The 12,801-nt window shown below is 27.1% G+C and overlaps 3 protein-coding genes across 3 annotated transcripts; all 3 read left to right on the top strand.

Annotated features, from left to right (window-relative positions):
* Positions 1-1,973: 1,973 nt before the first annotated feature.
* On the top strand, positions 1,974-3,965 carry Phum_PHUM610350 (chymotrypsin, putative; the record flags this gene model as incomplete). Its single annotated transcript, XM_002432997.1, has 5 exons — positions 1,974-2,010; positions 2,968-3,125; positions 3,238-3,465; positions 3,560-3,712; positions 3,804-3,965. The coding sequence occupies 5 exons, from the start codon at positions 1,974-1,976 to the stop codon at positions 3,963-3,965; spliced, it is 738 nt and encodes a 245-aa protein (XP_002433042.1).
* A 2,318-nt stretch (positions 3,966-6,283) lies between these two features.
* Phum_PHUM610340 (chymotrypsin, putative) lies at positions 6,284-7,110 on the top strand (the record flags this gene model as incomplete). The annotated part of the gene is made up of 4 exons (XM_002432996.1): positions 6,284-6,308; positions 6,332-6,398; positions 6,482-6,872; positions 6,949-7,110. The coding sequence occupies 4 exons, from the start codon at positions 6,284-6,286 to the stop codon at positions 7,108-7,110; spliced, it is 645 nt and encodes a 214-aa protein (XP_002433041.1).
* Positions 7,111-8,239: 1,129 nt separating this feature from the next.
* On the top strand, positions 8,240-9,458 carry Phum_PHUM610330 (chymotrypsin, putative; the record flags this gene model as incomplete). The annotated part of the gene is made up of 5 exons (XM_002432995.1): positions 8,240-8,256; positions 8,474-8,638; positions 8,746-8,980; positions 9,062-9,214; positions 9,297-9,458. 5 exons carry the CDS (start codon positions 8,240-8,242, stop codon positions 9,456-9,458), a joined length of 732 nt encoding a protein of 243 aa, XP_002433040.1.
* Between the last annotated feature and the right edge of the window lie 3,343 nt (positions 9,459-12,801).

The following is a 12,801-nucleotide window of genomic DNA, read 5'->3' as shown; positions in this document are numbered from 1 at the left end:
TTTTTTCTTCGGTAATAATTAAAAATATTATTAATTAATAAAGAGTTAATTACTTCTATTAATAATTTCCTTTAAGAAAAGTTTTCTTTTTTGTTTACCTTTTTCCAGTATCGGATTTCTTCGTTTAAAAAAAAAAAAAAAAAAAGGCGCGTAAAATTTTTTTTTGTTTAAACTTTTTAAAAAATAAACAAATGTCCATATTAAAAAAAAAACTCGAAGTTTACTTTAAGTAATAAATAATTAACAAAAAGTTAACAACAACAAGAAGTTGAAAGGATAAGAAAAAAGAAAAGTGGAAAAAGAAGAAGGAAAAAAAACATTTTGGCGGGAAATTTAAAAAAAAAAAAAAAATTTCGGCACTCTCTTTTAAATAGTAACGTGAACTTTGACCGAAAAAAAAAAAATTTCTTTCTTTTTTTTAAAGGAGACGAAAGGGAGGGAGGTAAGGCGGATATGAGGAGGAGGTGGAGGGGAGGAGAGGGGAGGGGAAAGGGATGAAACCTTTTTTGACTTTAATGGTAATGCATTAAATGTGGATCCTTAAAAGGTTTTTTATATATAAAATGGCCGAAAACGCGATTAAAAAAGGGTCTTTTACCCAATTAGAAGGTTTTATCTAATGATTGAAATGTTTTTCTTCTCCTTTTTTTTTTTTTACAAAAATAATTTTTAGCGAAACCCCTGGGAAAGAGATTGAAAGAGAAAGAGAGAGAGAGAGAAAATAATAATGAATAATAGTAGTAAATTAATAAAAATAAACAAAAGAAAAAAAATTTTTTTTTTTTTTTTAAAAAAACCCGACGATGTTCCCGCCATGTTTTTTTTTTTTTACATGATAATAATAATAATAATAATAATAATAATAATAATAATAATAATAATAATAATATTTTAAAAAAGAAAATTGATAAGAAAATTTCTTATCAAAACATTGATAAAAATAAAAAAAACCCACGATTTAATCTTAAATATTTAAATTTTCTTGGATTTTTTAAAAAAAAAAAAATTCTCATAATTTTTCTTTCTAGAACATTCGAAATATTTGCGAAAAAAAAACGTTTTTCAATTGATTCCAGGTATCGAATATCCATAAAATATAATAATAATAATAATAATAATAATAATTTTTTTCCATCAGAGTTTTTAGAGTTACACGTGATCGGAATATTTGAAAAATTTAATATTAATTAACATTCGAGTATATTTCATTCGTTTTTATATATTTTTCCCTCGATTTTTTCCTTATAGAAAATTTTTCTTTTTCCTGGTGAGGAGAGTGGAGAGAGAGAAGGGGGGATGGTGATGGAAACGAAGGGTCGAAAACGATGACGACATATTAAAAATTTTTCCTTTTTTTTTTTTTTTTAAAATGATTTCATTCCTTTGAGTACTATGGAAAGTTTTTTTTTTTTTTTTACATTTTGTAAAATGTATTAAATTAGTCATTCGAAAAATAATAATAATAATAATAATAATAGTAGGAGAAATGCATCATTCATTTGTAATTCACCCTTATTTATAAAATGGGGAGAGGGGAGAATGTAATGCATGAGATAAACCCCTTCGAGTGTGTAAGATTTATTCATTGCCTCCTGAATTGAGTAAAAAAAAAAAAAAATTTTTTTTCTTTTAGGACACATTTTAAATTAATTAAAATTTTTTGTACGACTGATACGAAGAGAAAAAATCGATAAGAATTTTTTTATTTATTATCGATTTGTAAATATTTTCCTAATTATTATGCATGAATTTTTTTTTTTTTTTGCCCAAGCAAATTATTATTATTATTTTTCTCTCTCTCGTCGGTAAGAGGGGGGGTGCCGGTTGGAATAAATAAAAAAAAAATATTTATTACTTACTTCTGGTTTTATTTTTTCACGAATCCTTTTGAATTATTAACGAGTCACGTTTAAAAAATTACAAACGAGAAAAATAAAAAAAAATAAAAAATTGTGTTTTTCTTTTAGTTTTGAATGAATCAAAACAAAACAATAAGTAAAAACGGGGTTGGTTTGAAAACAATTAACAGCGACATCTATCATATTAATAACAAACTAAAATAAAAATTTTATATGAAATTAGTTTCTTAATCCGCCGACGCCGACGCTACCGTCGATTGCCATTTAAATTTTAAAAACCTTTTCTCACTGTCACGTGTTTTTGTTTATTTTTTTTCAAAAAAGTAAACAAACGACTTAATTAAATATAACGAAATAAAAATTTCTTTTGTTCTTTTTTTTTTGTTTTTTTTAAATCAAAAATTTTGCGTAGATTATTAAAAAACTTACAAAAAAAAAAAAAAATACCTTGACTTACTTTATTTATCTATAAATAAAAATAAATAAAAATAAATTCGGGGAGGGCCATCAAAGTTTAAAAAAAAAAAAAAAAGATAAAAAAAAATTTTTTTTTGTCGAAAATCGATTTTGTAACTTATTGTTATTGTTTTGTTTTAAGGGTTGATTTTTCATTCGTAAACGATTAATCAACGTTTTTTTTTTGTTAAAGAGAAACAAAAACAAATAATAATACATTTACGACAAAAAAATATTCGATTGGTTTTTTTTTTATCATTTTAAAAATCGGGGAATTCCCCTTGCGAAAATAAATAAATAAATTTCGAGTGCGTAATCGATAGTTTTTTTTTTAATTAATAATTATATTGATATTAATTTAATCTATTAAGATTATTATTAAGTGGACGACGCTGATTAGAATTGAAGAAAAAAAAAAAAAAAGAACAATATAAATTGTGATTTTCACTTTAATTCTTCACTTTACATTCTCCCGAGGAAGAAAAATGTTTAAAATCGTATTTGCTTTGTTTTTAGTTTTCTCCCAAGTTTTGGGTAAGTTAATTAAAATTATAAAATTTTTTTTAATAATAATGATAATATGAGATGAAGGGAGACGAAGGAAGACGAGGATTTGAAATTTGGTTTTTTTTTTTTTTTTTGTAAAATTTAGGAGCACCCAAAGTTGATTTGGACAAAAAAGGAGGTTTCATTCCACACATTGTCGGTGGTACTCCATCAAAAGTTGGCTCCTACCGTTTTATGGTCTCATTGAGACACAAAGCTACCGGTGACTTTTTCTGCGGTGGATCTTTGGTTGACCAACAATTCGTACTTACCGCTGCTCACTGTCTTTTCAAGTAAGAAAAAAAAAAATAAAAATTTCCTCGTTTTTTCTTTGTCGCGAATTTTATTTATTTATTATTTTATTTTTAGCCCCAAGGACGTCGTCGTTGGTGTCGGACACGTTCACTTGGACAACCAAACCTTTTACGAAGTAGAAAAAAACTTCCCTCACCCAGACTACCAACTTCCAAGCACCAACAATGACATCGCTCTCATGAAATTGAAAAACCCCGTACCACTTTCATCCGAAGTTGAAGTTATCGAATTCCCATACATGAAAAACGCTGATAACAGAAACGTTACCGCTTTGGGATGGGGAAGACTCGTAAGTTTCCCGACTCCCACTTTTCTTTTTTTTCAGAAAAAAAAATTGATTTCCGGTTTTTAATTTTTTTTCTTTTTTTCTTTCTCCATTCTAGGGAGCAAACGCTCCAATTTCAACCGTTTTGATGCACTTGAAGAAAAAGACTCTTGACAACGAAGAATGTCAAAGAAGATTTAAACCCAACGGTTCCAAACTTCACCCCGGACACATCTGTTTGGGAAGCACACCCAACTCTGGAGTGTGCTTTGTGAGTTTTATAATAATAATAATAATAATAGTAATAATAATATTTTATCGGTATGATAAAAAAACTAATCGTAAACACTTTCGCACTTTAGGGTGACTCCGGAAGTCCATTGCTTCTCGAAGAAGACGACAGAAACTTCGCCGTCGGTGTTGTTTCCTGGGGTATTCCATGCGCTGTCGGTTTCCCTGATGTCTTCAGCAGAGTTTCTTACTACTCCAGCTGGCTCCAAGAAACCATGGCCAAAAACGCTTAAGTGATTTTAAGATATAACATAATTCATTCGGGGACATACTGTCCCCCAATGAAACCCCTGCCACCTTTTTTTTTATAATAAATATTATAACGAATAAAAAAATTTAATAAATGAATATTTATTAATTAAATTTTTTATTTTAATTTTCATCACGTGACGAACCTTACGAACCTGTTGAACCTTTTTTCAAACGAAAAAATATTTTCACGAATCGTGATATTAAAAAAAAAAACATTTGGATGATTCGAAAAAAAAAAAATTTAAAAGGATTAAAATGGGGAGAAGGAAGAAGAGAGGGAGAGAGGGAAGAAGGAAGACGGGGGAAAATGAGGGGGGGAATGCTGTGGAATTTTTTCAAAAAAAACTTGGCGATTGATTTAAAGGTAACGTCGGATGAATTCGAAAAACAAAAAATAAAATCCGAATCGGTAAACGTGTAGTGTAAAGAAATTATAATTTTTTTTTAACAACAGCAACAACAGGAAGAATTAACAGCAGAAGAAAATTTAAAAAAAGCTAAAAACGTTTAACTTAATAGTTTCTTAGGGATCATTAATTTTATAAAGGATTTTAAATATTAAACGAATGAGAATTTGAGAGAAAAAAAAATTATAAATGAAAATTTAAAAAAAAAAAGAAAAAAAACAGAATTTTTTTGTTTCATTACACACACACACAAGCACACGCACACCTAAACTGCTGGAATTCCAAAAAGGGAGAGAGAAAGAGAGACAAACTAATTTCAAACCAGAACATATTTAAACAAACATCAAAAGAAAAAAAAAAAAACGTTTTGTTTACACCCATATAAAAAAAAAAAAAAAACGTAGTTTGTTCAATTATTTTCTGTTTGCATTTGGTTATTTTTTAAAAAAAAAAAAAAAAAAAACCTTTCGGCCATTTTGTTTTTTTTTTCTAAATTTATATTCGATTAATATTTTTTTTTTTTTTTGATTTTAAAACTTTTTGTCATTTGAAAACAACCCTTCGTCACAACAACAACAACAAATTCAAAACACCATTAATGTGTTTACATTAGTATTTTTTTTTTAAATGGAGGGGTAAATAATAATAAAAAAATTTTTATTTACGTTTCAAATCGAAACCAAACAAACGCACCATCATCATCATCATCATCATTATCACCGTCATTCTCACCGTCACCATCACAATCCACCTCGAGGCAATCAGTCAGTCATAATTTAATATTCAACTCGTTCGTTTCGAACAATTTTCTTTTTTACGAAAAATTCTATACAAAGAGAGAGAGAAAGGGCAGGAGAGAGAGAGAAAGAGAGAGAGACAGAGAGAGAGAAAGAGAAAGAGAGCGTTTCTGTTGTTTCATTCGCTGTCGTAACTTTAACTTCTTAAACTTCGTTCGATTCATATTAAAACGTGAATAATATTTGCAAAAATAAATATTTGTATTTTAGGTAACTTATTATTATTAATAATTTCCTTATTCGTGTTATTATTATTATTATTATTATTATTATTATTATTATTATTATTATTCTTTCGTAAAATATTATTTATTAATTATTTACCCGCTTTCAAAAAAAAACCTGTAATAAATTTACAAAAAAGAAAATTTTTTTTTTTTTAAAATTCACGCTTGTTAAGTTGGTAATAATTTAAATTTAACTCCAGGCTACCTAAATAAATAAATTTACCGTTATTCCCGTTTGTTTGTTTGTTTGTTATCGATATTAAATCATCGATTATTAATATTATTTTTTATTTTTAAAACAACAACAAACAAACAAAAATTTAATTTACCTTAAACTTTTTTTTTTTAAAGAAATTGTTTAACGCGTTTGTTTGTACGTTTAATTAAAAAAAAAAAATGGGAAAAAAATCGTTTTATTTGGAGATTCATTATTATTATTATTATTATCATTATTATTATTGATAACGAATTTCGATGATGATGATGATGATTATGACATTTTAAGCAAACAAAATATAATGAATGACAAATCAAAAATTTAAACTTAAAAACTTAATCTATTATTATTATTAATATTAAGTGGACGACACTGATTAAAACAATGTTTGAGAGTATATATAAGCGGGACGACAACTGGAATTGTTTGTTTCAGTTGTTTGTTTGCTTCGTTTGTTTCGTTTGTTCGCTAAAAAAATGTTTAAAATTATTTTTTTATTCATTTTTTTTTTGTTTTCTGAAATTTCTGGTAAGAATTAAATTTTTTTTTTAAAAAAATTGTTTTTAATATTTTAACAAATTTGAACATTTTTTTTTTGTCGTCAAGGTTCAAGCGTACAACCACGTGTTGTCGGTGGCGTACCTGTACAAAATGGATCCTATCCTTACGTGGTATCGTTAAAAAATAAATTTAATGGAGATTTTTACTGTACTGGAACTTTGATATCGAATAAATTCGTATTGACGACGGCACATTGTTTAGCGCCGTAAGTATTTTAATAATAATAATAATATTGATACACTTAAATAATTATTCCAGTAAATAAAATTTTTTTTTCCGTTTGTACAGACCGAAATTTATGGTTGTTGGAATGGAATCCGTTGAATTGTCGCAGCAAAAACATTACGAAACGGATAAAAATTTTCCATATCCAAAATTTGATTATTCTGTCATTAATGAAGATGACATAGCACTCATACGTTTAAAAAAACCTGTTGAATTTATAAAACCCGAACGCTATCCATATTTTTCTTACGATAAAAATGACGAGAATGACTTAAACGTTACGGTTTTGGGATGGGGACAAACGGGTAAAGAATCCCCGATTTCATCCACGTTGTTAAAACTGGATAAAAAAACGATGAACGATGGGGATTGTGAAAAATTTTTACCGGAACAAATAAATGTCGGTCCTGGACAAATTTGCACACCGACATCTACCGATTCTGGAATGTGTTACGTAAGTTAAACACCCAGACAATAACTGGAAAAAACAATGAAAATTAAAAAAACTAACCTTTTGATTTTTTTTCAAGTTGGATTCTGGAAGTCCTTTGCTCTTGGAAGGAAACGATAAAAATTACGTCATCGGTATTTCATCCTGGAGTCCGAAACCCTGCGGATTTGGCGTTCCAGATGTTTTTACAAAAGTTTCCTATTATTCCGATTGGATCGAAGAAACAATTAAAAACAATTAATATCATCATTATTATTTTTATCTAAATTTTACGACGTCAAATATTTTACGTTCCATAAAAAAAAAATTTATTTCGATTCGATGATAATAATAATATTATAAAAAAAATTTTTTTTTTTTTAATTGTTTGATCCGTAACAAAACAAAAAAAATTTTCCTGGAGAAAATAACGAAATTCTCGCCCCCGCTTGAAAATATTCGTTTATCCGCAAAAACACATAAAAAACCTCCCCAACAGCACCAGCAACAGCAGCATAAATTTTAAAAATCTTTTTTCTCTCTGTCTCCCAATAAATAAATTTTTAACGGAAATATTAATAATAATAATAATAATAATAATAATAATAATAATAATAATAATAATTATTATTATTATTATTATTATTATTATTATTATAATAATTATAATTATAATAATAAACCGATCAAAAACTTGGAGGAAGAAGAAAAAAATAAAAAACAAAAAAATTTTTTTTTTTCTACGACAGGAAATCGATATAAATCGATTTTTCCCCGCTTGCCCACTTCCCTTTTACGAATGAATTATTACGTCACACGCGATGATGATAATAATAATTATTTTGTTACCAAGGAAATAAAAATTTAATAAACCGGATGTTACAAAAAAAAAAAAAAAGGTGAATTGATTCGTTCGTACTCATCGTCGCACTCTTTCGTTTGCTCTCTGTCTCTCTCTCTCTCTAATTATTAATACGTAATGTGATGATGATGATGATGATGATAATGATGTAAAATTTGAGAAAAAAAAAATTTAAATTTTGCGATAAAAAAATCGATAGGGCCCTAATTATTTTCACGATTTTCATGTATTCCGTATGTATATATACTTCGTTTTAACTTCATCAATTTCACTTTTTTACTTATTATCGAACCGTGAATAATAATGTATAAAATTTCTATTGGATTTTTAATTTTTGCTGTCGCTCAAGTTTTGGGTATGTTATTAATTTTTTTTTTAAATAAAATTTTCCTGGGTTTTAAAAATTAAATTTGATTAAAAATTTTTTAAAATAATATTTATATTCGTTAAATTGATTTTCTCATCAACATTATCATCATTATTATTACTAATTCCGTGTCGTTTTTATTAATGGATTTAACCGGCGGTAATGAAGTTGAATGATAAGTTATTAAACGAATTTTTTTTTATTTTATTAATTAATAAAATAAATTGTTGTTGTTGTTGTTGTTGTGGATGTGGCGTCATTCACTCATTTAATTCGTACTTGTTTATTATTATTATTAAATGTGTTTTGATAACGTCTTATCAGTTTATATATTAACCCTTTAATAAATTAAAAATGACGTCATTTGTATTTATTTTTTTTTTAAATTACAGGTAGGCCACAATATGAAACACTTCCGCTCATTCTCGGTGGTACCGTTGCTCCCGAAGGATCATTTCCGTTTGCGGTATCAATAAGAGAAAAAGATACGGATAAATTTTTCTGCGGTGGATCATTGATAGCAAAACAATTTGTCGTCACGGCAGCACACTGTTTAGATGAGTAAGTTTTATCAAAACGTGATGATAATGATGATAAGAAAAAAAAAAAATTTTCTCGTTTCCTATCGTTGACATAATTACAAAAAAAAAAATTGTTTTTAATATCAGAGCACACGAAATGATGATTGGAGTAGGATCAGTAAAATTATCCGAACAAAAATTATACAAAGCCGAAAGAATTTTCCCATATCCGGATTACCAACCACCGGAAATACTACACGACATCGCATTGATTAAACTTAAAAAACCAGTAGAACTTTCTCCGACGGTTCAATTGATCGATTTTCCATACACGAAATACGCCGATGAGAAAAATGTCACCGCGTTAGGATGGGGTCAAACCGTAAGTCGATCGAAAAAAAAAAAACCAATTCTCCAGAACTTCTGGATTCGATCCTGAAAAACTTTTTTTTTTTTTTTACAGAGTACAACCGACCCGACAGTGCCGTCTCTATTGTATTTGGAAAAACACACCATCAATAAAACAGAATGCGAAAGACGATTAAGTAGACACAAAACGAAAATCGCTCCTGGACAAATTTGTTTAGGAAGTACCGTTAATTCTGGAATGTGTTACGTAAGCGTTTTTATTTTTTAAAAATTTTCACGCTCGCGAAAATGACAACAAAAAAAAAATTTTCATGTTTTTTCCTTCACAGGGTGATTCCGGAAGTGCTATGCTCTTAGAAGAAGATGGTAAAAATTATTTGGTCGGTATTGTTTCACAAGGAATTCCATGCGCTGTCGGTTATCCAGATATTTTCAGCCGGGTTTCTTATTATACGGACTGGATGAATGACGTCATGGCTAAAAATTCATAAACGATGATGATGATGACGACACACAATTAAAATAAAATAAATAAATTTGCGCCAAAATAAAAGAAAAAAAAATTTTTTTTGTTTCTATTTTAACCTTTCGAACATAATTCTCCAGCGGTTTTTATTATCCAGAAGGAAAGTGACGTTTTCAAACGTAATTCAATTAATAATGATGATAGATTTTTTACGACTTTACGACAGGACACCGCTTTTAAACGTAACAACAATAAAAATATTGAATTAACAAACGACGACTGGGTATTAAATGTAAAACAAACTCGAAAATGGAAAACGATACGACATATCAAATGAACAGGTAACAAACAAACAAACAAGCAAACAAATATATAAATAAAAAAAACAATTTTCTACGACGTAAACAAAAAATTTTGGAATTTGCAAAAAGAAAAAAAAAAAACTTTTTGTTGTCGCACAATAAAAACGCGACATTTTTACGTAAGATTAAATTTTTCTTACGTTAAAAAAAAAAAAAAAAAAAAAAAAACGAATGAGAAAATAATAATAATAATAATAAAGAGAAAGAGACAGACAAGAAGAGAAGAAGAGATGTTGTTTTGATTGCAACGTGAGAGAGAGAGCATGTAACAGTGCTCCAGTTGTGTGTTGGACGTTGTTCGCTGTGGTTGTTGCGTGTCGGATTTTTTTTTTCTTTCTATTTTCCTCTCTCTCTCTCTCTCACTGTTTTTCCTTTTTTTAACGAATTGACTTTCGACCGATCGGCAGACACGTTGTTGTTGTTTTTTTTTTTTTATTTGTTTGTTTCCATTGTATTTGTTTTGTGATTTTTTTTTTATTAATTTCCACAAAAAAAAAAAAATTAATAATTAAACAAACGGAACGAAAAGGTAAATTATAATTATTATTATTACTTATTCTACCCACGAACGCCATCTTATTATTATTATTATTATTATTATTATTATTATTAATATTAATCCGAAATTACTTTTTAAACAAAAAAAAAAAAACATTAAAAAATGACAGATTTATCATTTTACGTAAGCTAAACACTGATCGTAGTCGGATTTTTTTAAAAATTAATTAAAATTATTCATTTTATCTGCTGACACTTTTTATTTATTTATTATTATTATTATTATTATTAACAAAATTTTATGTATAAAGTATACATATTTAATTGCTTTGTATATATACATTTACGTCGTTTTAATTAAATTATTATTATTATTATCGCATCATGTTTTTTTTTATTGTGAGTTTTTTATTAAAATTTATTAATTACCGTAATAATACAACCAACAACCGACAACCAACAACCGTCGTTTAAAATTTTTACATTCGTTTTTTTTTTTTTTAATTTTATTACCGTATCTGTTTTTTTTTTTTCCTCTCACGAATACGACAATAATAATAATAATAATAATAATAATAATAATAATGTTTTTGTGTGACGTCATAAAATAATATCGTTGAACCGATTGACAATTAAATAAACAAATAAATAAATAATGATAATTATTTGTTATAAAAAAAAAAAAAAACAAAAAAACAAAAAATTTTTTATCATTTTTTCGTGTTAATAAATTGTTTGTTTGTTTGTTTTGTTAGTTTAAGGCCGAGGACGTTTGTTATTAGTGTTGTTGACATGTCACGTGACAATAAATTAAATGATTCCTTACGGATGGCAATTTTTTTTTAATGATTATATTTAATTATTGATAAATAAGATAAAATTGTGACGTTGTTTTCGATATCTGGAGAATTTTTTGTTGTTGTTGTTGTTTTTGTAAAAAAACCGAACCACGTGCGTGAATGATAAAAAAAAAATAAAAAAATCGATAAAGACGTGAAAATTGTTTTTTTATTTTAATTTTTTTGGCTGTCGTTCAGATCTTTGGATTGATTTTAAAAAAAATATATATTTGACTTAAATTAGAGCAGATAAGAAAAAAAAATTGGATTGATAAGAAAAAAAAAAATAAGGTGTTTGTATTATTGATAATGAAAAATTATCGATCCATTTAAAAAAAAAAAGAATTAAACGAGAGCAAATCGTTTATTTATTCGTAGCAAAAAAAAAAAAAAAATTTAATCGTGAGTTTGTCGTCGTTTCCGATCAACGGATTATAAATACGAATCCTTCACTTTTTTTTTTTTATGTAACGCGTCCCTTTGTTTGTTTCTTGTTTGTCCGTTTGTCGTTTGACCAGCTGTGTTTATTAATAATAATAATAATAATTTTTTAATAAGAAATTAAATAACATACGAGATTCGTTCTCTACTCCCGATATTAATAAATTTTATTAAACAAGGTTCGAGATATTAAATTTTTTTTCTTTTCATTTAATCATCATCATCATCGATTTCTCATCGATCATTGATTGGTCAGTTATTAGTTCCCTTTAATTTTTTCTTTTTTAAATGCCTTTTGACGGTTCGTAATCGATTATTTAACTTTTAATAATAATAATAATAATAATAGAGGACTTTATCGTTATTTTCTTTTGTCTTAAATTACACTTTTTCTCTCTCTCTTTCTCTCTTATTGTTTTTTTTTCTCATTTGTTCCCTTAAACGGAAAAATAAATTTGAAAAAAAAAATAGACATTTCAAAAAAAATGAATTTGGCGGGAAAATCCGAAACGAAGAATTTAAAAAAGAAAACTGGAAAATTTTTTCCCCAGTTTTTTCGCCATTTTTTATTTATTTATTTTTTTTTTGTTTGAAAATTTTATTGCGTCCGTGAAAACGAGCCTTTATTCGTACCTTAAATTCATGAATTTAATATGAATCTAATTTTCTTTTTCCTTTTTTTCCTTTTTTCCTTTTTTTTTTGTTTGTTTTCAAACTTTATCCCTTGAATATTTTTTTTTTTTATTAAAAATCTCAAGAAAGAAAAAATACCTTTTACGGATAAGGAAAATCCCGATTCGATTCGATGGGATAAAATGACAAAATTATTCTTTTTTCGGGGGGGAAAATTTCGAGATAATTTTTTCCTTTCAGGTTTTCTTTATTTTATTTTTTTGTGATGAAATGAATGAACGTGATGATGATGATGATGATGTTTGAACATTTTTTAAACGATTGTATATTTTAAATAGAAAATTAAACGGGAGTTAAAGTACAAAAAGCAGATGCAAGTTAAACCCGTTGCGTGCATGTGCGTGTGTGTGTGTGTGTGCGTGCGCGTGTATACATATAAAAAACTGTGAAATTACTAAACGGATTTAACTCGGTTTGTAAAAATGGAAGTAAAATGAGTCCATTGCCTCCTCCGTGACACCTCGTTGTAAAAAAAAAAAAAAAAAAGCTTTCGGGTTAAAACCTTTCTCTTTTTTTTTTTCTATTTAAGTCACTC

Source organism: Pediculus humanus, genomic scaffold (genome assembly GCF_000006295.1).
Source record: "Pediculus humanus corporis 1103172108319 genomic scaffold, whole genome shotgun sequence".
Taxonomy (NCBI): domain Eukaryota; kingdom Metazoa; phylum Arthropoda; class Insecta; order Psocodea; family Pediculidae; genus Pediculus; species Pediculus humanus.
This window is presented reverse-complemented; position numbering and strand designations above follow the sequence as displayed.